Raw genomic sequence first — 22503 nt, 5'->3', positions numbered from 1 at the left:
GCTTCTGAGCCCCAGGCCACTGAGGTGACGGGTCCCAAGTGTGCGAGGCTTAGGGGAGTCAAGACTCACATGAGCAGCCTCGGGGGAAGGCACAGTCACCCTGCCTGGTGGCAGACCCCGCAGTGGACAGACCACGTCCCGACAGAATTGGCCCCTACCCCTCAGCTGTCTCTGGCTCGCCCTTTCCAGGGGGACTCTGCAGTAGCGGTAGAGGAAGACCCCGGGCCCTAGGACCCAGTGTCCTGGACTTTCTCTCAAACCTGCTCCTCCTGCGGAGGGTAACCAGAGCCCAGAGGCTAACCAGAGCCTGGGCTCCCGGCCCCACGGCCCCGCCCCCTCCCCGTGTCACAGCCCACGACTGCCATCTGCCGGACAGCTGCTGCTGCTGCTCAGGCCAGGAAGTCCTGAGGGAGGCTGCCTGCCTCCCTTTCCTGTGCCCTGAGGCTCGGATCATGTCTCCCCCACACCCTGTCGTTCCTTTCACTGTCCCTGTGCCCCAGCCCTAGAGGACCTGGTCCCTCGAGATGGAAGGAGATGGTCCTTGCAGCAGAAACATGTTCCTTCGAGCCTCACGCGTTCACTTGCTCCCAGGCCTGGCTCAGCAAGTGACAGTAACTCCCACTTGTTGAGAACTTCTAGTATCGGGCAGAATGCTAAGCCCGTGCGCGTGGAGGCTTATTGAGCTATGAAACTACTTGCTTTTTTATAAAACCACTAGCACATTACTTATGCTGTTATGGTACTACTTATCACGTGACTCGGGAAGCAGCCTTGGAGAGCCTAAGTGACCCACACGGCAGCTCAGTGGGCGAGGGGCCACCCCATGCCCCCACGCCCCTGAGCTCCATTCCCGGCACCTGCCCTGCGTGGCTGCTGCAGGCATCCGTGGGGACGTCGCAGCACCAAGGTCCTGGGCACAGCTGCCTAGCGAGCCCTGTGCGGCAGGCTCTGGGGTCAGCGCTGTGAGGCTCCTACTTGAGCACTCGTGGGTCCCTGGAGAGCGGCAAGGAGAGCCTGGCAGGGCCTGGAGAGTCGACGGTGAACATGAGGGGATGGCGAAAGTTTGCTCCTCCAGGCAGAAACCATGACCTTGGGGAGGAACTGGAGGTGGTTGGGTGCATGGCTGCTGAGGGGAAGGGGTGTCTGAAGCTCCAGAGAGGACTGGGAGGGAGCTCGGGGCAAGAGTGCAGGAGGCGGCTGTGGGCCACGCACCCCGCCCAGTCCCGTGGAGAGGGTGTTCGGGGCATGTGGATTGTGGCCACCTTTTACCACCCGAGGCCCAGCCAGACGGCCTGCTTGGGGAAGCTTGGGGGCCCGGGGAGACCTGACGGAAGGGCAGTGGAAGCTGTCCTACGGGCATAGCTCCTGGGGGCAGGGGCCTCGCTCCCAGGGCCCCTGCGCATAAGCGCCCTGTCAACGGCAGCGGGGACAAGGTAGCCCCCCGCCAGCCCTGCCTGTGTGAGAATGACTTTCCTTAACCCACACTCCACGTACGAGAAGTTCTCTCCCTTTGCCGACACATTCAAGAAGCGTGTCAGCAAGAACACGTTCTTCGTGCTGGTGCGGGTGGTGGACGAGCTCTGGTGAGTGCTTGTGCCCAGGAGGTGGCAGGGAGCCCGGCAGGCCTGGGGCACCCCAGGGTTTCCCAGCGGGGGTCGGCTGCCCTGCTTAGACTGGGACATCCTGTCCCGTTCGTCTGCTTCCCCCAAGCTGTGTGCCCACAGAGGCGCCCCCATGCGGCTCTGGGTCGGGCTTGTGCTTGCCCACCTGAGCAGGACTCTGGAGAAGAATGACCCAGCCACCCAGACCAGGCACGGGCCACACCGATCTCCTCGTGGGGCCATCCCTTGCACGTGCAGCTTAGGCCTGGTCCCCGGCAGCCACAGGGTCAGTGGGCAGGGGCAGCCTCCTGCTCTAACCCAGCACCACCCACCCTGACTCAGCACTCACTTAACAAGCGCATGTCCAGCTGCTCCGGAGAGCCGGGGAGAAGGAAACCGCGGGCCCTGCCTTCAAGGCATTTCCGTCCTGCAGAGAGAATGGCCTCCACCCCGGACGGCACCAAGACTGACCACCGAGCACAGAGCCGTGCAGAGGGAGTGCAGGAGCGCCCTGCGGGCAGGGGCCTCAGTGACTCACCACCCAGGGGACCAGGGGCTGCCTCAGGGTCTGGGCTGGAGTGGGACGGTCTCCCTGACCCAGGCCTGCACGTGGGTGCTGGAGCTTGTCCCATGCCAACAAGCATTTGCTGAGAGTGGCCGTTCTGTGTCACCCGTGGGACCGCTCCCAGTGCTTCTGAGGTGGCCGTCTCGACGCCTTTTCTTGCTCTCTTCCCTGAAGAGGTTTCCAAGCCCTGCTGGTCGCTGCCACATGATCCTTCAGTATTCTGAGGTGGATTGTGGGCGCAGTGGTAGCCGTCCTCTTCCTGGGCAGTGACACAGGGCCCCTCACTGTGTGGCCCTTGGTCCTCTAGCCTTGTGGAGTTGACCGAAGAGATCTTGAAGCTGCTGATGGAGCTGGTCTTCCGCTTGGTGTGCAGCGGGGAGCTCAGCCTGGCCCGCGTGCTCCGGAAGAACATTCTGGACAAGGTGGACCAGAAGAAGCTGCTCAGGTGTGCCAACTCCGACCAGCCCCTGGCAGCCCGGGGCGTAGCCGCCAGGTGAGCCGCCAGCTGTCCTCTTCCGGCAGGAGTGGTGCCTGGTAGCCACCTCCCAGCCCTAGAGCCCCACGTCCTGGTTCTGCCCAGACCCTGTGACAGGTGGTCTTCTGGACAGCCCCGTGGCTTCCCCAGGGCTGGGCTTCTTCTCCAGGGGGTCATGATGGGTGATTTTTAAAAATTCCCCTTTTTAACCAGGAAGCGGGGGTGGCACTTACTGGGACAGGAGACAGGTGCATGCATTTCTGCTGTGGTCGGCTCTTGTCTTCCCGGCACTGATGGGCAGCTGTGCGTTCCCAACCGCCCCTACCCCCGCCCGCCCTCTGGGCCCTGCTGAACCTTCCTATGAACCTTCACGACCTACTCCGTTGCCGGTGGCCTGGCCAGCGAGCATTTCAGCCTTCATCCCTGTGACACCGTCTGTCCCCGCTGGGCCCCGGCTGTGGAGTCCGGCCGAGTTCTCATGTGGCACAGTTGTCTGTGCTACGCCATGGGACCCACCCAGCAGAGGTGCCATGGTCCCCAGCAAGAGTGCGATCTGGTGCTGCCCTGCCGCCGGCCAGCTGGGGGCCAGGCTTGGGGCGGCTGCTGGCTCTGGCCGCCCAGCCGTGAGGCCGCAGGACGGCGCCCAGCTGGCTCCTGTCATCCCCGTCCCCACTGCTCATCTCGAGTCTCTGTCTTCTAGGCCAGGGACTTTGCATGACTTTCACAGCCATGAAATAGCCGAGCAGCTGACCCTGCTGGATGCTGAGCTCTTTTATAAAATAGAGGTATGCAGTGAAGGGGGGGGCCTGGGGGCTGCGGAGAAGGCTGTCCCCTGCCCCGGGATGAGCAGCTGCTGCTGGTCCCTCAGCAGGAGAAACTCGCCAGGAAGCCAGAGGGCTCTAGTTCCATCCAGTCTACTTCCTTTTCCAGATTCCTGAGGTTTTGCTTTGGGCAAAAGAGCAGAATGAGGAGAAGAGCCCAAACTTGACCCAGTTCACGGAGCACTTCAACAACATGTCCTACTGGTAAGAAGGGGCGGCTGTGCGAAGCCCCGGTTCTCCCTGGCAGCACGTCTGGCCGGGTCCCCGTGCTCTCCCTCCCACGGGAGGAGGTGCCCTATTCTTCCCAGCTCCTTCCGAGGCCCTGGGCATTACTTGGGAACTGTAGGCAGCAGAGAGCCCACTGGCTGAGGGGGCGGCTGCAAGGAGTGCCAGGATCGATTGGTAATGTCTGCCGTAGGCGGCGGCAGGGACAGGGGTGTCTGCGGTGCCATTCCGCGCTCGTCACTGCCCAGCTCCCCCACTGCCAGGCAGCCTCAGGGCCGAGCCTCACAGGCTGATGCCTGAAGAGAACAGCAAAGGCATGCGTTCTAGTAATACTTTAATTAGGCCTGAATTCTTAAAGCAAAATGAAGCCAAAGATGTGCTTATACTACAACATGTAACAGAATGGTTAGCTTTTCAAGACGTGACCTGAAGGTGCCCCTGAGCGGGGGTAGCCACGCAGCCAGCACTGCGCCCACTGCCGGAACATCTATGAGTTGTTAAACATGGCGAGGACTGCTTGTTGGAGGGGACCTGGGTCATGTCCCACTTTGCCAGCTTTGCTCCGCTCCCCAGCAACGTGAGCTGAGCCGTAGCAAGCCGCCCTGGGAGGCGGTGGTGTGTAGGCAGGCGGACACTGCACAGAGCCCTGAGCCCCGCCTCTGCCATAGCCCTCGGGGACTTCCGAGGAGGCGGCACAGGGCCCCCCGGAGCCATAGTCCTCAGGGTGTGCACTGGGTCCAAAGACACAGCAGAGGCGGCGCTTGCTCCAGATGCCCTGGCAGTGGCCCCCCGTGAATCCACAGGGTCTCCAGGCCACGGTAAAGTCCTCGTGCGAGGCTGGGCTTGTGGTGGCCGCCAAGGTTCTCAAGGTACCCTCCTAACGCCATGCTCCCTCGTCTCCTAAGGGAGTCCCAAGGCCATAGGAGGAGCATTTCCAGATCCAAGAGTGCTGGGGTCAGCGCTCATCAGGAAAGCCTACTTGGATGCTCCAAAGTGTCCATCAGCACACGTGGCCCAAGGTCCCTGTCACACTGTGTGTGACCTCTCGGCCTGTCCCTGGGATGCTGTGAGCTCCTCGAGAGCACAGATGGGGGGCTGTGCTTGGTGTCTCGGAGGCCCCGGGCATGTGGTGCGGGTGTCTCTCCCTCTCCTCCAGGACCACCTAGGGGTCTAAAAGGAGACCAGTCAGCTCAGCCAGCTCTTCTGCCCTTTGGTCTTACAGGGTCCGGTCAATAATCATGTTACAAGAAAAAGCCCAGGACCGGGAGCGGCTGCTGTTGAAGTTCATCAAGATCATGAAGGTAGCGGCGGCTGGCATCCCGAGTCGGCTCCTTCGAACCCCGCCCAGGAGTCCTGGGCCTGCCTCATGGCCGCCTCTCCCTCTCTCTGCAGCACTTACGGAAGCTGAACAACTTTAACTCCTACCTGGCCATCCTCTCAGCACTGGACTCGGCTCCCATCCGCAGGCTGGAGTGGCAGAAGCAGACCTCGGAGGTGAGTGGCTGGGAGGGAGGCAGGCCGGCCCCTGGGGACCAGCCATGGGGGAAGGCACTCAGGTGTCCGCTTGGCCGCCAGCCACCCCCCCGCCCCTTGGCTTGCTGTGGCTTATGTCCGACCTTTGGGTCCAGAGGGGCTGCGTGGTTGGTGCTGGGGTTGTCCCCTCACAGGGTCCTGCTGCCTGGCTGCGGGCCCGTACCTGGGTCCCCGCTTCACTGCTTGCTTCCTTCTGGAGGGGCTGCTCCGGGCTGGCGGCAGCACTCGTCCTTAGGGACATACTGTGAACAGGCCCGGCCTATTGATTTCTTTAGGGTAATTGCCAAAAGGGCAAGGACGGGGTGGTGTGGCCCGTTCGGGCGCCAGGGAGGTCCCTGAGGAAGGGTCAGTCATACCAAGACCGAAACAGGGAGAGTTTTCTGAGAGGGAAGGGAAGCCCCGGGCAGAGGGACAGAAGCATGTAGAGACTCGCAAGCGCAAGCAGCAGGACAGAGGCCGGCCCGTGGCACTGGGGAGGGGACCTGCTCTGGACCATGAGAGCCTTGGGGAGGCCCCGTGAGGACCTCGATCCTTGTGTGGGGAGGCTCCGTGAGAAGAAAGGCAGAGCCCACGGGGGCTGGATGTCAGCTGGGCCACCCAGGTGTTCCCTCAAGGGGTGACACTAAGGGACAGTTGTACGTCTGGTTTGGAGAAGTGTGGGACCTTCACCGTGGCTGCCACAGAAACAGCCAGGAGGTCCTGAAGAGGTGACGCATCAGGGAGCAAGGTAGCTAACAGGTGAAGAGGCGAGCGGGGTGGGTGGGCCCGAAGCGCCTGCTGTGTGCGGGGGGCGCTCAGGTCACCTGCTAAGCCTCGGCAGCTCTGTCTTGAGTGCAGCAAGGAGCCAAGACTGGCTCGGAGCCGGGGATGGCACCGTTCCCCGTGTGCCCGAGAATTCCCCTCGGGTTACAGTGCGGGGCGGCCCCCAGCAGGAGGCCCGGCGCCAGGCCCCGTACACGCCACGGGCAGTGGGGGCTCGGAGCCAGGGTTCTGCAGTGGGTACACACGGGCCTGGGAGCCCGTTCCCACAGTAGGCCCGGTCTCCCTGCGGCCGAGGCAGGCCCCAGGGTCTCACACACGGTCCCTCCCACCCAGGGCCTGGCTGAGTACTGCACACTGATCGACAGCTCGTCCTCCTTCCGCGCCTACCGGGCTGCCCTCTCCGAGGTGGAGCCCCCGTGCATCCCCTACCTGTGAGTAGAGCCCCCGCAGCTTTGCCCTGCTGGCTGCTCCCCAGGGAGGGGGGGAACATACCGGTAGAGAGAGAAACCCTCCCTTCAGGGTTTCCAGCTCAGACATTGGACTTCTGTTTTAAACTGTAACACGGAGGTGTTTTGAACAGAAAGGAAGGGTCCAGTCTCCCGTCTCCCAGCCCACTGATGCTTCCTTCCGGGAACAGGACTTCTCTTCCCCCGCCCTGCCGCCAAGGGTCCTCAGCCTTGGCTTCACCTTACAGTAGCCGGAGGGCTTTATAGTCAGTCACCCAGGAGGCCCGAGAGCGTTTCCCCACGGTGAGCCAAGGCATGGAGGAAACGCGGAAACAGCCCTCATCACATAAGCTGAAGGCAATAGTGGAAAAAGTCAAAGCTAGACCAGTTTGTTGCCAGAGCCCTTACTAAGCGGGTAGATGCGGGGAACCTCTATGAGGGAGCAGAAGACTCCGCAATGGCCCCGGGCGGGGGCTGCTACCGTGCTCTCCCTGGGGGGTGGCGGCTGGGCTCCCAGCTGTGTGTCACCTGGGCCCCATCACTCACCTTACGGCTTCACGTTCTCTCGGTGAGAAGCACCTGTTAACACAGAGACTCTCCATGCCTCCATCCTCCTGGGCTTTGGGTTTGCTATTTTTTTTCCTGTTCATGTATTAATTTTACGAGGCTCCTCCCACACCCGAGCTGGCTTTCCCACGGACCCAGAGTTTCTGGGTCAGGAGTTCACGCAGGAAGAGACCAACACAGGCCAGATGTGCTCTCCGGAGCAGTGACCGGGCCTCTCTGTCCTCCCAGGGGGCTTATCCTGCAGGACCTCACCTTTGTTCACTTGGGCAACCCAGACTATATTGACGGGAAGGTGAATTTTTCCAAACGGTGGCAGCAGTTCAACATTCTGGACAGCATGCGGTGCTTCCAGCAGGCGTGAGTACCGGGGCGCTCGCGCCGGGACCCCCAAGGTGCGAGGGGGGCGGGGATGAAGGAACACCAGGGCCTGCACCGAGGTGGGGGCCCGCCGCACCCAGGGAGACTGCAGCACGGGGGCCCGAGGAATGGGGGGGTCCCAAGGGCAGCGTGCAGAAGGGCAAGCGGGCTCCTGCCACCAGCCCTCCCTCCGCCTGTGGGGTGCTCGGGTGCCGGGACCATGCGCACGGCCCCTCCGGGAGGCCATGCTGACCTGCTGGCCCCACGCCGGTCCTGACTGGAGGCCCCCCACAGGCACTATGATATCCGAAGAAATGATGACATCATAAACTTCTTCAATGACTTCAGCGACCACTTGGCGGAGGAGGCCCTGTGGGAACTCTCTCTGAAAATCAAACCTAGGAACATCACGAGGAGAAAAACAGACCGGGAGGAGAAGACCTAGGAGCAGGTGCCGTGAGCAAGGAGAGCGCTCAAGAGAGGCTCTGAGGGCTGCCCAGACCGGGAGGGACCTTGGACCTGGCCCCGGGCAGGCTGCACGTGTCCCGGCCCCAGGGCTCAGCCAGCCCTCTGCTGTGCCGGGCAGGAGCCCCAACAGCTTCGGGCTCCTCTTCTCCACGGGAGCGGACGCCAGGCCCACCGTGGAGCCAGCAGGCAGGTCTCGTTCCTGGTTTGTGAGCCCGTGGTTTGGTTTTGGTTCCGGTTTCTGCTTTCACTTCCGTATTCCTCACCCCCTCCCACCCCCTGGCCTGGGAGCCGCACGGGAGAGCGGCAGGCCAAGGCACACTGGCACTCTCTTCACCCCTCCCTTCCGTTTGAGGCTCCCGAATCGGCTGCAATGACAAATGAGTGGACGCTGAGAGGTGGGGGCTGTACCCCAGGGACTGTCAGTCGGGTCGGCAGGAAGCAGAGAAGACCCGGGAGGCTCCTTGTACTTTCCTTGCCCTGCTGCTTAATGCAAGATGGTGTGAGCTTTTGACGTGGCCCGGAAAGGTTCACCAGGTGGCCTTTCAGCAGCGCCGGGGCTGGGGCTCCCGTCACGGTACCGGCCCTCAGAACCGTCCTCCTCCCGGCCCTTCGCCTCCCCGACCGCCCGGCACGTGGGGGAGCTGGGGCAGAAGATGGAGCAAGGGAGGGTGGAGGTTTAGCGAGCGGGGCCGGACGTCCTCCCGGGTGAATGAAGTTGGAGAGCGGAGGGGCGGTTCTGTCCGGGGAAGGCCCAGGTCCCTCCTCTGTCGCTTGCTGTGTGCCTTAAACTCCCGTCTCCTGTCCCCCGGCCCCCGGGGGCTCCCTTCCCACCTTGCACCATCCTGGTGGGGCCCAGGGGTGCCTCTCCGACCTCCCCCCCGGTGTGCAGCGATTCTGCCCGGTTTAGGACGGGGCGCCCCTGAGCAGACGGGGCGGCCGTGGCTCTGGAGGTGCCTGTTGAGGCTGACTGGCCCGGCTCCTACCCCCTGCCCCGGGGACCGCTCGCTCTCCCCGTCTTCCTGGTTGGAAGCCGCACTCGCTGGTGAGGCGGACTGTCGGAGGCAGGTCCGCAGGGCGGTCCCCGCACACGGAGGGGCCGCTGTCCCCCTGCCCCTCAGGTCCTGATTGGCTGACTGAGTGCTGGCTTCTCCAAGGCTTCACCTGCCTTCACTTGGTCAAGCAAATGCCAGGGTCGAACTTCTTAAACAACCGTGTCACTTTGAGTCTTTCCTGGGTTCTGAGCAGCTTTCTCCGCTCTTGTTTTGGGGTCCTGGACCTAGAGGGGAGAACGTGTGAAATGCCAGCGGCGCGCCCTCGGGCAGTGCTCTGGCTGCCTCGGGCCCAACGTGTCACTTTCCTATTTAAAGCGTGTGGTCGCTGTTCTTCAGTGCGGGGGCAGGAGTCCCCTCACTGAGGTCGCGTCCTCCCCCTTCCCGTCTTGCCCCTGCCTGGCCCAGCGCTGCCAGAGGCTGCTGCGTGCGGGGGCGGCCGCCGCGGCCCAAATACTCATGCCGGGTCGGTCTGCCCCTCACACGCCCGTCCGCGGATGGGGATGGGGGCTTTACCTTCCGGGCCCTCCCCTCTGGGAGCCCTGCCAGGCAGAGGGAGGCAGTGTGGGGGACGGGGGTCCCTGCGTGAGGACCGCAGGGGCCGTGTGCGTTTAATTTCTGGCTGGCAGGCTTCCCACCCCGTGCCAGCCACTCATCTGGGCTCTGATCGGTCTGGGGGACCAGTACCCGGTGTTCCCTGTGGGGCGGCCGCACGCCAGGTCAGAAGGAACCCAACCTTTCAGAAGCACCTCCCTCTCCCCCCCACTCCACGCCTCCCCCTATTACATTGTAATATATATGTATCCCCACTAACCTGGCTGATGGTGGTATCTTCCTGCAGACATTTCAAACCTGTAACTTTTATACGAAAGGAGAATAAACACGGATGAAAGCTGCGTCCGCGTGACCATAGAGCTGCCCCCCCATGGGCGGGGCTTCTGCCCTTTGGGAGGGTGGGACCGAGGCCACCAGCCCATCTGGAATTTTCTCTCCCCGTCTTGTGCCCCATAAGTGGATTAGTGCACGTCCCCTACTGCCCCCCAGCCTGCTGGTCAAAACTGAAATTTCTAGAGTAGAATTCTGGGGGCACAGAGGTACCTGGAGCTACTTTCCAAAGCCCCTAAAGCAGGGGCTGTGAAGGCATGCCTTCTGTACCATTCTGTGGCCCGCCTGCCCCAAGGCAGCATGCACAGGTTTGGAAACAGCCCCACACGTTCCGGTTTCTGCTGTGCTGAGCCCTTGGACTTCAACCCAGCCTGTGTGTCACCCCCAGCATCTGAGAGAGAGGTGGTCAGCTGCTGAGTCCTCTACTAGCCGCCAGTACCAAGAACCACCTGGGCTGGCCCCTCTCCTGCAGGTGACCAGGAGGTCACAGGCCGGGTGCAGACATCTGTGCTGAACCTGCCACCCAGAACCACAGGGCACGCCGCTGCCCTCAGCCTGGAGAAGCACCTGGGTCCCACCGCCACCCCCACACGGCACAAGCAACCTGCATGCTTAACCCAGCAGCTCAGGAGCAGAGGACCTGGGAGTGACACCTCCCTACCCCCCCCCCCCAACGCTCAGACCCCGGATCCGTGTCCAGCCCTGGGAGGGGTGCAGTGGCTCCGCACAGCTCCCTCCAGCAGCAGGAGAGGCAGACCCCGCACATTCCCGGAAACCACCCCTCCTTCGTCAGTTCGTCTTACCCACTAGGGGCGCGTGACTTAGGAACCCAGTCAGGCAGGGCATGGGTCATTCTAGTTCCGCATTTGCTGGGGACACCCTGGAGGAACTTCACCCTTGGCTAAGACGGGCTCCGGTCCTGGGTCTGTAGTGAGAGGCCGTGTGACCCTAGGTAAGTGGCTCCCGCTCTGCTGCCCAGGCTTCCCAGCTGGGACTGGGGTGGTGACAGCTTTTACCCCCCAGGTCTCTGAAGGCGCGGTGAGTTAATACCTGGAACGGGGTCTGGTACGATCACTTCTCCGCGCACACACAGAGGTGTGGGTCCCAAGCACTCCGCAGACCCCTTCCTTCATTCACGCTCTTAACTAAATTACCCCCCACCCCACCGAACCATGACAGCCATGGTAAATGCCACATGAGGAGGTGCCTGACCTCCGCTCACAGACCTCCGGTCCACACAGGCTCACCAGCAATTCATGCCGAACAAGTCGCTTTAGTCTTAAGCACACGCGCCTGAGAACAAAAAGGGGAACACCTCCCAACTCGTCGAGTAGAACATAGTCTTGACATCAAACCCAGACAACCATCCGAGAAAATTACAGGCAAATACTTGCACAAAACTTCTAAAATAATCTTAGCAACCCCAAGCCAGGAGCATATAGAAGTCCATACCCCCTGACCACGCTGGGCTTACCCTTAAATGTAAGGACGGAATGTCAGTGAGCTGGCGACCATTCCAGACCTTCGTGCTCCATAGCTTATCCGGGTGCCCCCACCTGGTGAACCTCTGCTTCCTGGGCACCGGGGAGGTGTGCTTCCCAGATCCGCCCCAGGGAGGTCCATGAGACCCAAGGGGCGAGACATGTCACTCGGGCCTGGCAACTCGGCATGGGCGCCCCCTTCATGCTCACTCTTTCCCCTCCCGGACACACTTCGAGTCCAGATGCTGAGATGGCAGAGCTCTAAATGGAGGGAACCAGACAGGGACCACCCCCTCCGTCCCCAACTCGACTTCACATAAGAAGTGACCCTGTGCGAGCGAACCCACTGAGATTGCTGGGTTTATGAACGTTCACAACATGGCCTAGCTCCTCCTGAGTGTACCATACGAACACACTGAAGGAAGAATACATATAATCACCTCGGCGCTCAGAAAGGCCTTTGTTAGAAATGCGACACCCATAATTTTCATTTAAAACTCTTAGAAATCAAAAACTTAATTGATCAAAGTCCCCTTCCAGAAATTCCATGCAAACATTATATTTAATGTTAAAATACTCAGAGCATTCCCGTTAAAATCAGAACAAATTAAGGACCTGCTGTCACTTTGTCCACCACTCTATTGGAGATGCTAGCCAACGCAGCAGGAAAAAGGAAAAACGAGATTACTAAGGAAAGCTACCAGGCTGGCTGGCTGGGACAGTAGAGCGTGTGACTCTCCATCTCACAGTCTTGACTTCAAGTCCCATGTTGGGCTTTTATTTTTTTTTTTTAAGATTTTATTTATTTATTTGTTAGAGAGAGAGAGTGGGAGAACACAAGCAGGCAGAGAGGCAGGCAGAGGCAGAGAGAGAAGCAGGCTCCCCACTGAGCAAGGAGCCCGATGCGGGACTCGATCCCAGGACCCTGGGATCATGAACTGAGCCGAAGATAGTGGCTTAACCAACTGAGCCACCCAGGCGTCCCCCATGTTGGGCTTTAAAAAAAAAAAAAAATTAGGGGTGCCTGGGTGGCTCAGTTAAGCATTCAACTCTTGATTTCAGCTCAGGTCATGATCTCAGGGTCTTGAGACTTGAGTCCTTCCCTGGGCTCCATTCCCACACTGGGCATGGAGCCTGCTTGGGATTCTCTCTGCCTGCCCCCCCACCTCAACTTGTGCCCTGTCTCTCGAAAAAATAATAATAATAAAGGAATCCTCGAAGGTAGGTAGCTGTGCAGTCAGGGAAAAAAAAATTGAGTATGTTCCAATATACAACCAACAACTAAACCAATTCTTGAAGGCTCCCACTTACGCTGGCATCATAAGCCTTAAGTGAAACCATTATCCTCCGAAAAAGAGGATGGAGCAATTGTAAACACTTTTGTACCAGCACAAGAACACCTTTATACACAGCAAATAGTAATAGACCTAGAGGGGGAAAGGACAGCAAGAGAATAATAGCAGACTTAAGTACGCCACTCCCATCAGTGGGCAGATCATCCAAACAGAAAATCAACTCGGAACCGTCTGCCTTAAAGGACAGATTAGACTAGATGGACTTGATGGAACATCCCATCCCAAAGCAACAGAATACACATCCCCAAACACACATGGAGACTCCTCCAGGGAACATACATGTCAGGCCACAAAACAAGTCTTCAGGATTTTTAAGAAGTCTGACATCACATGAAGCATCTTTCCTAACCAGAATTATATGAAACCGAAAACCAGTTACAAAAAGAAAACTGGACAAGCGTTATGTGGAGAGTGAGCAACCAGTGGGCCGAAGGGGACATCAGAATACCCTGAACAGGGCGCTGGGCGGCTCAGTCGGTTGAGCGACCGCCTTTGGCTCCGGTTGTGATCCTGGAGTGCCAGGAGGGAGTCCCGCGCCCGGCGCCCTGCTCAGCGGGGCGTCTGCTTCTCCCTCTCACCCGCCCCCTCTCTTGCACTCTCTGTCTCTCATTCTCTCTCTCTCTCTCTCTCTCTCAAATAAAATCTTAAAGAAAATTCTTTGAACAGGGCACTGGGTGGCTCAGTCAGTTAAGTGTCTGCCTTTGGCTCAAGTCATGATCCTGGAGGAGCCCCAGGATCAAGTCCCTTGCTGGGCTCCCTACTCAGTGAGGAGCCTGCTTCTTCCTCTGACCCTCCACCCCCATGCTGTGTCTCTTATTCTCTCTCAAATAAATAAAATCTTTTTTAAAAAGGTGGGGGGCACCTGGATGGCTCAGTGGGTTAAGCCTCTGCCTTCAGCTCAGGTCATGATCTCAGGGTCCTGGGATCGAGCCCCACATCAGGCTCTCTGCTCAGCAGGGAGCCTGCTTCCTCCTCTCTCTGCCTGCCGCTCTGCCTACTTGTCATCTCTCTCCCTCTGTCAAATACATAAATAATCTTAAAAAAAAAAAAAAAAAAAAAAAAACCTTGAACAAATGAAAATGGAAACACAACGTACCAAACGTACAGGGTGCTGTAAAAGCAGTTCTGAGGGGCAAGGTGATGGGAGAAAAGTAAGATCAACAACCTGATTTGTGAACAATCTCAGCCACTAGGAAGAACAAATGAAGCCCAAAGCTAGGAGAAGAAAGGAAATAACAAAGATGGAAAAAATAGAGACTAAAAAGAAACAAAATTAACAAATCTGTAGCTAGACTCCCCAAGAGACTCCTCAGAAATGAAAATGATGTTACAGCTAAAAAGGGGAGAGGAGGAGCACCTGGCTGGCTCTGTCAGTAGAACATGGGACCTTGGATCTCAGGGTCATGAGTTCAAGCCCCACATTGGGCTTAGAGCTTGCTTTAAAAGATTAAAAATTGATGTTACAACAGATACCACAGAAATATAAAGAATCATAAAGAGACACTATGAACAATTATGTAACAATGACCGGGCAACCTGGAAGAGATCAACAAAGTCCTACAAACATACAAGACAGAATTGTGAAAATACAACAAAACCAAACAGACCAGTGAGTGGAGCAGCCGGAGTCCGTCCATTAAGAACCTCACAACAAACCAAAGTTCAGAAGCACGTGGCCTCACTGGTGAATTCTACCGAACAGCCGACCTCCTCCAACACTTCCACAAACAGAAGCAGAGGGAACACGTCCACACTCTGTTGACGAGGCATCCCGCTGATAGCAAAACCAGACGAGGATGCCACAGAAGAGAAAAATCACAGGCCGGGGCGCCTGGGTGGCTCAGTTGGTTACGTGTCTGCCTTCAGCTCAGGCTGTGATCCCAGAGTCCTGGGATCGAGCCCCGCATCGGGCTCCCTGCTCAGCGGGGGGCCTGCTTCCTCTGCCTGCCACCCCCTGGCTTGTGTGTGCTCGCTCTGTCAAATAAATAAAATCTTAAGAAAAAAGAAAATCACAGGCCAACAGCCTTGATTGACACAGATGCAAACATCCTCAGTAAATGAGAGCAAACCAAATTCAACAATACATTGAAAGTGTCGCGCACACGATGACCCAAGCGGAATGGATTCCAGAGACGGGTCAACGTACACGAGAGTCAATGTGACCCGCTCACTGCACTAACAAAAGGAAGGAAGAAAGTCATAGAATCATCCCAATAGATGCAGAAAAAGTGACAGAAGTCAACATCCATTTATGATAAAAACACAACAAAGTGGGTGTAGAGGGAACACACCTCAGTATAAGAAAGGCCACCAAATCGGACAAGTCCGCACGTGGCAGCATTCTCACTGGTGAAAAGCTGAGAGTCTTCCCTCCAAGCTTGGGAACAAGCCAAGGGTACCCACTCTCGCCAGGTTTTTTCAACTTAGTGCTAAAGTCCTCGCCGCAGCAATTAGGCAACAAAAAGAAACAGAAAGCATCCGCATTGAAAAGGAAGAAGTACAACTCATTTGCAGATGGCATGATATTATATATAGAAAACCCTAAAAGTTTTTCTCTGCCAAAAAAACTTGAAGCTAATGAATGAATTCAATGAAGTTGCAGGATACAAAACCAACACACAAAAAACCAATTGCATTTCTAGTCACTAATGACCTATCAAAAAGGGACATTAATAACACATTTACATTGCATCAAAAAGAAAGTACCTAGGATTAAATTAACCAAGAAGGTGAAACACATGTACTCTGAAAATGAGATATTAATAAACTGAAGACACAAATAAATGGAAAGCTACTCCATGCTCGTGGTTAAGAAATACACTGTTCAAATGTCCATTCTAGGGGCACCTGGGTGGCTCAGTTGGTTAGGCTTCTGCTTTTGGCTCAGGACATGATCTCAGAGTCCTGGGATCAAGCCCTGCATTGGGCTCCCTGCTCAGCGGGAAGCCAGCTTCTCCCTCTCCCACTCCCCCTGCTTGTGGTCCCTCTCTCGCTGTGTCTCTGTCAAATAAATAAATAAAATCTTTTTTTTTTAATGTCCATTCTACCCAAAACAATGCACAGATTATTGCTATCAAAATCCTAATGGCATTTTCCACAGAAATACGGGGATCCTAATATTTGTACAGAACCAGAAAAGACCCTGAATGGCCAAAGCAATCTTAAGAAAGAAGAACAAACCATCGCACTCCCTGATTTCATACTATATCTCAAAGAGACTGTAAATAAACACACACCCATCAGTGAAACAGAGAGCCCAGAAATAAACCCATGCATATATGGCTGATTAATTTACAGCAGAGGAGCCAATAACAGACAGTGGAGAAAAGAGAGTCTTTCATTAATAGTTCTGGGAAGGCTGACCAGCCACATGCAAAGGAATGGAGCTGAATGTGGGCTCCTGGGTGGCTCAGTCAGTTAGGCATCCAACTCTTTCTCTCCAGTCAGATCTTCAATCTCAGGGTCATGAGTTCAAGCCCCACATTGGGCTCCACACTGCATGTGGAGGCTACTTAAGAAAAAAGAATGGAACTGGACCCTTTTTTCCACTATACACAAAAATTAACTCAAAATAAAGACCTGAATTGAAGACCTGAAACCATAAAGCTGCTAGGGGAAAACATAGGCAGAAGACTCCCTGACATCAGCCTTGGCAATGATTTTTTGGATTTAAAACCAAAAGCAAAAGCAACAAGAGTAAAAATAAGCAAGCGGGACTATATCAAACTAAAAAGCTTCTACAGGAAAAGAAACCATCAATAAAATGAAAAGGCACTGTACTGAATGTGAGAAAATATTTGCAAATCATACCTAATGTGGGGCTAATATCCAAACTACACGAAGGACTTCTACAGCTTCATGGCAAAAACCGATGTAATGAGGGTGCCTGGGTGGCTCAGTCGGCTAGGCGTCTACCTTCATCAGGTCATGATCCCAGCCAGGGTCCTGGGATCGAGCCCTGCACTGGGCTCCCTGCTCAGCAGGAGCCTGCTTCTCCCTCTGCCCCTCCCTGCTGCTTGTGCCCTGTCTCTGTCAAATAATATTTAATTCTTTAAAAAAAAAATAAATAAATCAGGGGCACCTGCGTGGCTCAGTCGGTGAAGCAGCTGCCTTCAGCTCAAGTCATGATCCCAGGGTCCCGGGATCGAGCCCCGCATTCGGCTCCCCACTCAGCAGGAAGCCGGCGTCTCCCTCTCCTACTCCCCCTGCTTGTGTTCCCTCTCTCATTGTCTCTGTCAAATAAATTATTTTTAAATCTTAAAAAAAAAATCCAATGAGCTCTCCCCTCACGCTGGTTAGGACGGCTGGAGGTTCCCAGAAATACTGAAAGCAGAACTACCCCATGGCCAGCGAGTCAGCCCACACTTAGTTATCCAGAGGTGAAGAAAGCACCAACTCAAGAAGATACATGCATCGCCGAGTTCGCTGCTTGCTCCGGGGGACCAGAGGCAGAGGATGGAGGCAGGCAGAACGGGGGGGCGGGGTCAAAAGGGACAGACACCCAAACCTCTGGCTCTGAGCCACGGGGAGAGGACCGGCCATGTGATGGAATCCACACTGTACGGCGTTTGAAAGTCACTGACAGAGTAGAACTCCAAAGTCATCATCTAACTTCGTATGGTGACACGTTAACCAGACTCACCGTGGTGATCATTTCACAGGATACACAAGTGTCGGACGCTTCCCTGTACACCTGAAACATGTCGTTTGTCTGGTAAACCTCAGTGTGTACATTAAAAATGATAAGATTTTATTTAAAAATACACCGAGAGGGGGACATCTTCTGTGGGTGGGAAGATTAACTTTCTCAAAGATGTCATTCATTTCCCAGTTAATGTGTACATCAGAAGTATCCAGAGAAATTCCGAGAAGATGTCATATGGTCCTTGACAAGTTTATTCTAAAAATGTGTAAGAATTTCTACTTCTGGTAGATGCAGACTTGGTGATTCAGACCAGCCCTCCTGCGAGGAAAGCTGTACAGAATATTTTCAGTCACTGCCCAAATTTGTCAGAAAGCCAGCCAACGAACGAATCATTGGTCCTGGCTTCAGCAGGAGACAGAAACCCAGAGATGTAAGCTTGACCCTCGGGGCCACATAGTAAAGGCACCTGCTGGGTGGAAGGAAGCTGGGAAGTTCTGCAGCGCTTCTGATAGCAGGAATTTAAAATAAGAGTCTGGAACGCCCGCTCCGCGCGAAGGGAGAGACCACGAGTACACCGCCCTGAGGGACTGAGCCCGTGTCAAATCCTCTCTGTCCCTGAAAGCGGACGCCTGGCGTCCCCGGCACCTGCCAGAAGCAGGTGACGACGAAGCCTCACGGGGGGGGGGGGGCAGCAGCATCCCAGGCCTCCGGTCAGTTCCAGTTTTTCACATGCGATGGAAACCAGGGACTCAAGGAGACACGCAGCATGAACAGAGGAAGCCCCAGGGCGGGACGCCTAAGTGGCCCCGGTGGTTGAGCGTCTGACTCCTGGGTCAGGACGTGTGCCACCCGGCTAGCAGGCAGCTTCCCAACTGCTCACGCACCAGCTCACCCACCAGCGTTGGTCCGTCTGTACCGCCGAGGATCAGTCCTGCTCACCCCGCCCCGGCCCCGCTCTGGTCTGGGCAACACCGTGAGTTTCTGTTTAACCACATCTTCTCCGGGGACTTCTGGATCCCGGCCCTGGGGACTGGGCCCTCCTACCATCGGCTTCCGCAGGAATTCACCCTCAGCCCCGGGGTCCCTCTCCTCATTCTCCTTCAACCTTCCTAGTTCTCTCCTGTCCTAGTTCACAGTCTTTTCTGTTAACCTTTCTCTGTTCAAATTATTCCATCGTTTCTGTCTCTTGATTGGTCCTTGGGTAGAAAAATCAAACCCTAGATTCAGGAAGCCTTATCCCAAGCAGGATAAATAAAAAGAAACAGTATCTAAGCACAGCACAGTTAAACTTCTGAAAACCAAAGGCAGAACATTTTAAAGCAGACAGAGAAGCAAGAACAGGGTGCGTTAGCTTCAAAGGTACAATGATTGACTCAGCAAAAGCAAGGGACAGAAGTCGTCGGAATGAGATCTCCAAGTGCTGAAAGCAAGCAACCCGCCGACATCCTACACCCACTCCAGGTATCTTTCAAGAATGAAGGTAAAAAGCAAGACATCATCGGACAAAAACAGGATGCATCCTCAGACCAACACGAGAAAAACCAAAATCATGTTTTCAGGCAGAAGGAAAATAATGCCAAACGGAAGGTTGGACGTACAAAAAGCAGCCAATGTGCGGACCGACCTAAACGAGCATTAGGTGTGTAAGACAGCAACACTGTCTCATCTTAGAGGTTTAAAGTACAGAGACTCAACACTCCTAACGATGCTGGGGGCTCAGGAAGGAGACGCATGGAGGTGTTCTAGAATTAGCTCTCGAATGGTCTAGGAAGAAGATACAAGTGCTAAGAATGCTTGGCGTTGAGAAGAGAAGGCAATACGTACTCTCTAGGGGACCACCAGAGCTGCAAAAGGAGGTCTGATTTCCAAGCTAACAGGAAGAAATGGAGTAACACCAGCTGATCTAGAAGGAGCCAGGAAAGGAGAGAGAACGAACTGTGACACAGGTAGAACCAGGAGAAAGCAAAGACATGGTGGTGGGATTCAATCCCAACACGTTTTGTTCGAAGTAGGCTCCACACCCAGCAAGGAGCCCAACACAGGGCTTGAACTCACGACCCTGACATTAAGCCTGAGCTGAATGGGGCACCTGGGTGGCTCAGCTTGTTAACCATCTGCCTTTGGCTCTTATCACCATCCCAGGGTCCTGGGATCAAGCCCCACAATAGGCTCGGCAGGGAGTCTGCTCCTCCCTCTGCCTCTGCCTGCCACTCCCCATGCCTGTGCTCGTGCTCTATGTCAAATAAATAAAATCTTTAAAAAAAAAAAAAAAAGACCTGAGCTGAGATCGAGAGTCAGACTCTTAACTGACTGAGCCACCCAGGTGCCTCCAAACACATTTTTTTAAGATTTACTTATTTGGGTGGCTCAGTGGGTTAAAGCCTCTGCCTTCTGCTCAGGTCATGATTTCAGGGTCCTGGGATCAAGCCCCACATCGGGCTCCCTGCTCGGGGGGAGGCTGCTTCCCCCTCCCTCTGCCTGCCTCTCTGTCTACTTGTGATCTCTCTCTCTGTGTCAAATAAATAAATCTTTCAAAAGAATAAGATCTACTTATTTGAGAAAGAGACAGCATGTGCGTGCACGTGGGGGGGACGCAGAGCGACAGCATCTTCAAGCAGGGTCCCCACTGCGCATCCGACCAAGACTTGGACAGCTCAACCTGAGCCGTCCAGATGCACCAAACACGTTTTCTGTTGCTCCTGGGTGGTGCAGTCGGTGACGGGTCCCACTCTTGGTTTCGCTCAGGTCATGCCCTCACAGCCATGGGATCGAGCCCCGAGCTGGGCTCCCCACTCCGTGCGGAGTCTGCTTCAGTCTTTTTCCCTCGCTGCTCCTCCTACTTGCACACACCCAATCTCTCTAAAATAAATAAATACAATCTTTAAATAAATAAACAAACAAAACACATTAAACAGGGGCACCTGGCTGGCTCCGTCAGTGCAGCATGTGACTCTTGCTCTTGGGGGGGTGAGTTCGAGCCCTACACTGGGTAGAGAGTAGACTTTAAAAACATCTTTAAAAAAAACAAAAACCAAAAACTAAATGGACTGAATTCTCCAGTTGAAAGGCTAACAGACTTTTTTTTTTTTTTAACATGTATGCTGTTAACATGATGTATTTATCTAAAATGTAATGGTAGGGGCACCTGGGGGCCTCAGTCATTAAGCATCTGCCTTCGGCTCGGGTCATGATCCCAGGGTCCTGGGATCGAGCCCCGCATCGGGTTCCCTGCTCAGCGGGGAACCTGCTTCCCCCCTCCCACTCCCCCTCCTTGTGTTCCCTCTCTCACTGTGTCTCTCTCTCTCTGTGGAATAAATAAAATGTAATGGTACAGAAACGTTGAAAGTAAAAATTGGAAAGATACACCCCACAAATACAGCCCCCCCCAAAAGTTAGCATAGCTGGTATTAATACCAGAAGTAGCCTTTACGGCAAAAGGTCTTACTAGAGTTATAAAGATATACTCGACAATACATGAAGTATCTTCAACCCTAACCCTACATGCAACTCATTACACAGTCTCAAAATATCGAAAGCAAAAGCCAACAGAACCGCGAGAGCGAACAGACAGATGAGATCCCAGTGGGCGGTTTCAGCGCTCCTCTCCCGGGACGCGTGAGGAAGGACCGCGATCTTACACGACACTTCCCCAAACAAGAAGAAAGTGAGAAGCATGTCTGAACTCTCGTAACGAGGCCAGCAAAACTCTTTAAATTAAAAAAAAAATTTTTTTTAAAGATTTTGTTTGACAGAGAGAGATCACAAGTAGGCAGAGAGGCAGGCAGAGAGAGAGGGGGAAGCAGGCTCCCTGCTGAGCAGAGAGCCCGACGCGGGACTCGATCCCAGGACCCTGAGATCATGACCTGAGCCAAACGCAGAGGCTTTAACCCACTGAGCCCCCCGGGCACCCCAAGGCCAGCAAAACTCTTGATACCAAAACCATAGCAGGAATGAAATCACAGTCTGTCTCACTCATGGACACAGACGCAAAACTCCTACACAAACCACACTGACTCTGGTGACACGCAGAAAGGATAATACATCGTATTGAGATGGGCTTATTCTAGAAGTGAGAAGCTGCTCTAACATTTGAAAATCAATGCCAATTCATAACATTAACAGAATAAATCAGAATTTTCTCAGAGGATACATGAAAGTAATTTAGTAAAATGCAATGTCCATGCACATTTTTTTTTAACTCTGAGGAAACTGGGAATAGAAGGATACTTCCTTAATCTGAAAAAACTTATTATTTTTAAAAGGCAGAATGTTGAAAGCCTGCCTTTGAGACAAGGAGAAAGGTAAGGTAACGGGACGCCCGGGTGACTCAGTCAATGAAGCCTCCGCCTCCAGCTCAGGTCCTGATCCCAGGGTCCTGGGAATCGGGCCCCACGTCGGGCTCCCTGCTCAGCAGAAAGCCTGCTTCTCCCTCTCCCACTCCCCAACCTTGTGTTCCCTCTCTTGCTGTCCGTCAAATAAATAAGTTAATTAATTAATTAATTAATTACTAATCTTAAAAAAAGAAAGGCAAGGTAAGACTGCCATTGTCGGGACCTTTTCCCAGGATTGTCCTAGAGCTCCAGACCAGTGCAGGAGGGCAAACACACACACGCACAAAGGGGTAAGTCTTGGGAAGGGAGACAACTCGTTATGCAGATAATACTGTGTGAACAGAAAATTCGGTAGAACCTACAGATAAATTATCAGAATAAGTGAATTTAGAACGCTTGCTGGATACAAAGTCAACAATCAAGAATCAATTGTATTTCTGTATACTAGCAAATAACAAAAATATTAAAATTATATTCATAGTAGCATCAAAGCAAATATTCAGGGACACTAAAATATACACAATATTTCTACACAGAAAACTATAAGATCAAGGGGAAAATGTTTTATTTTTTATTTATTTTTTTTTAAAAGATTTTGTTTATTTATTTTATAGACAGAGATCAGAAGTAGGCGGAGAGGCAGGCAGAGAGAGAGGGGGAAGCAGGCTCCAAGCTGAGCAGAGAGCCTGATGCGGGGCTCGATCCCAGGACCTTGAGATCATGACCTGAGCCGAAGGCAGAGGCTTAAACCACTGAGCCACCCAGGCGCCCCAAGGGGAAAATGTTTTAAACACCTAAACAGGGGCACCTGGGTGGCTCAGTCATTAAGCATCTGCCTTTGGCTTGGGTCATGATCCCAGGGTCCTGGTATCAAGCCCCTCGTCTGGCTCCTGCTCAGTGGGGAGCCTGCTTCTCCCTCTGCCTGCTGCTTCCTCTA

The 22503-nt window shown here is 54.7% G+C and overlaps 1 protein-coding gene and 1 long non-coding RNA gene across 7 annotated transcripts in view; one reads left to right on the top strand and one right to left on the bottom strand.

Moving 5' to 3' along the window:
- Window positions 1-9765, top strand: part of RAPGEF1 (Rap guanine nucleotide exchange factor 1) — a 133796-nt gene extending 124031 nt beyond the window's left edge. For all 6 annotated transcript variants that reach the window (XM_082696187.1, XM_082696186.1, XM_082696188.1 and 3 more), the window contains 9 exons: window positions 1491-1583; window positions 2474-2659; window positions 3342-3426; window positions 3572-3666; window positions 4910-4988; window positions 5080-5181; window positions 6316-6413; window positions 7224-7352; window positions 7647-9765. In XM_082696187.1, the coding sequence (XP_082552313.1) occupies window positions 1491-1583; window positions 2474-2659; window positions 3342-3426; window positions 3572-3666; window positions 4910-4988; window positions 5080-5181; window positions 6316-6413; window positions 7224-7352; window positions 7647-7797 (1018 nt within the window). In that variant the 3' untranslated portion in view covers window positions 7798-9765. The remainder of the gene's footprint in view (window positions 1-1490; window positions 1584-2473; window positions 2660-3341; window positions 3427-3571; window positions 3667-4909; window positions 4989-5079; window positions 5182-6315; window positions 6414-7223; window positions 7353-7646) is intronic.
- LOC309846729 lies at window positions 8056-15304 on the bottom strand. Its single transcript, XR_014302103.1, has 2 exons — window positions 10558-15304; window positions 8056-9727 (listed from the first exon to the last, which is right to left on the bottom strand). It is a non-coding gene; the product is annotated as an uncharacterized lncRNA (long non-coding RNA).
- Window positions 15305-22503: the final 7199 nt, after the last annotated feature.

This window comes from Mustela nivalis, assembly GCF_964662115.1.
Source record: "Mustela nivalis genome assembly, chromosome: 13".
NCBI classification, from domain to species: Eukaryota; Metazoa; Chordata; class Mammalia; order Carnivora; family Mustelidae; genus Mustela; species Mustela nivalis.
This window is presented reverse-complemented; position numbering and strand designations above follow the sequence as displayed.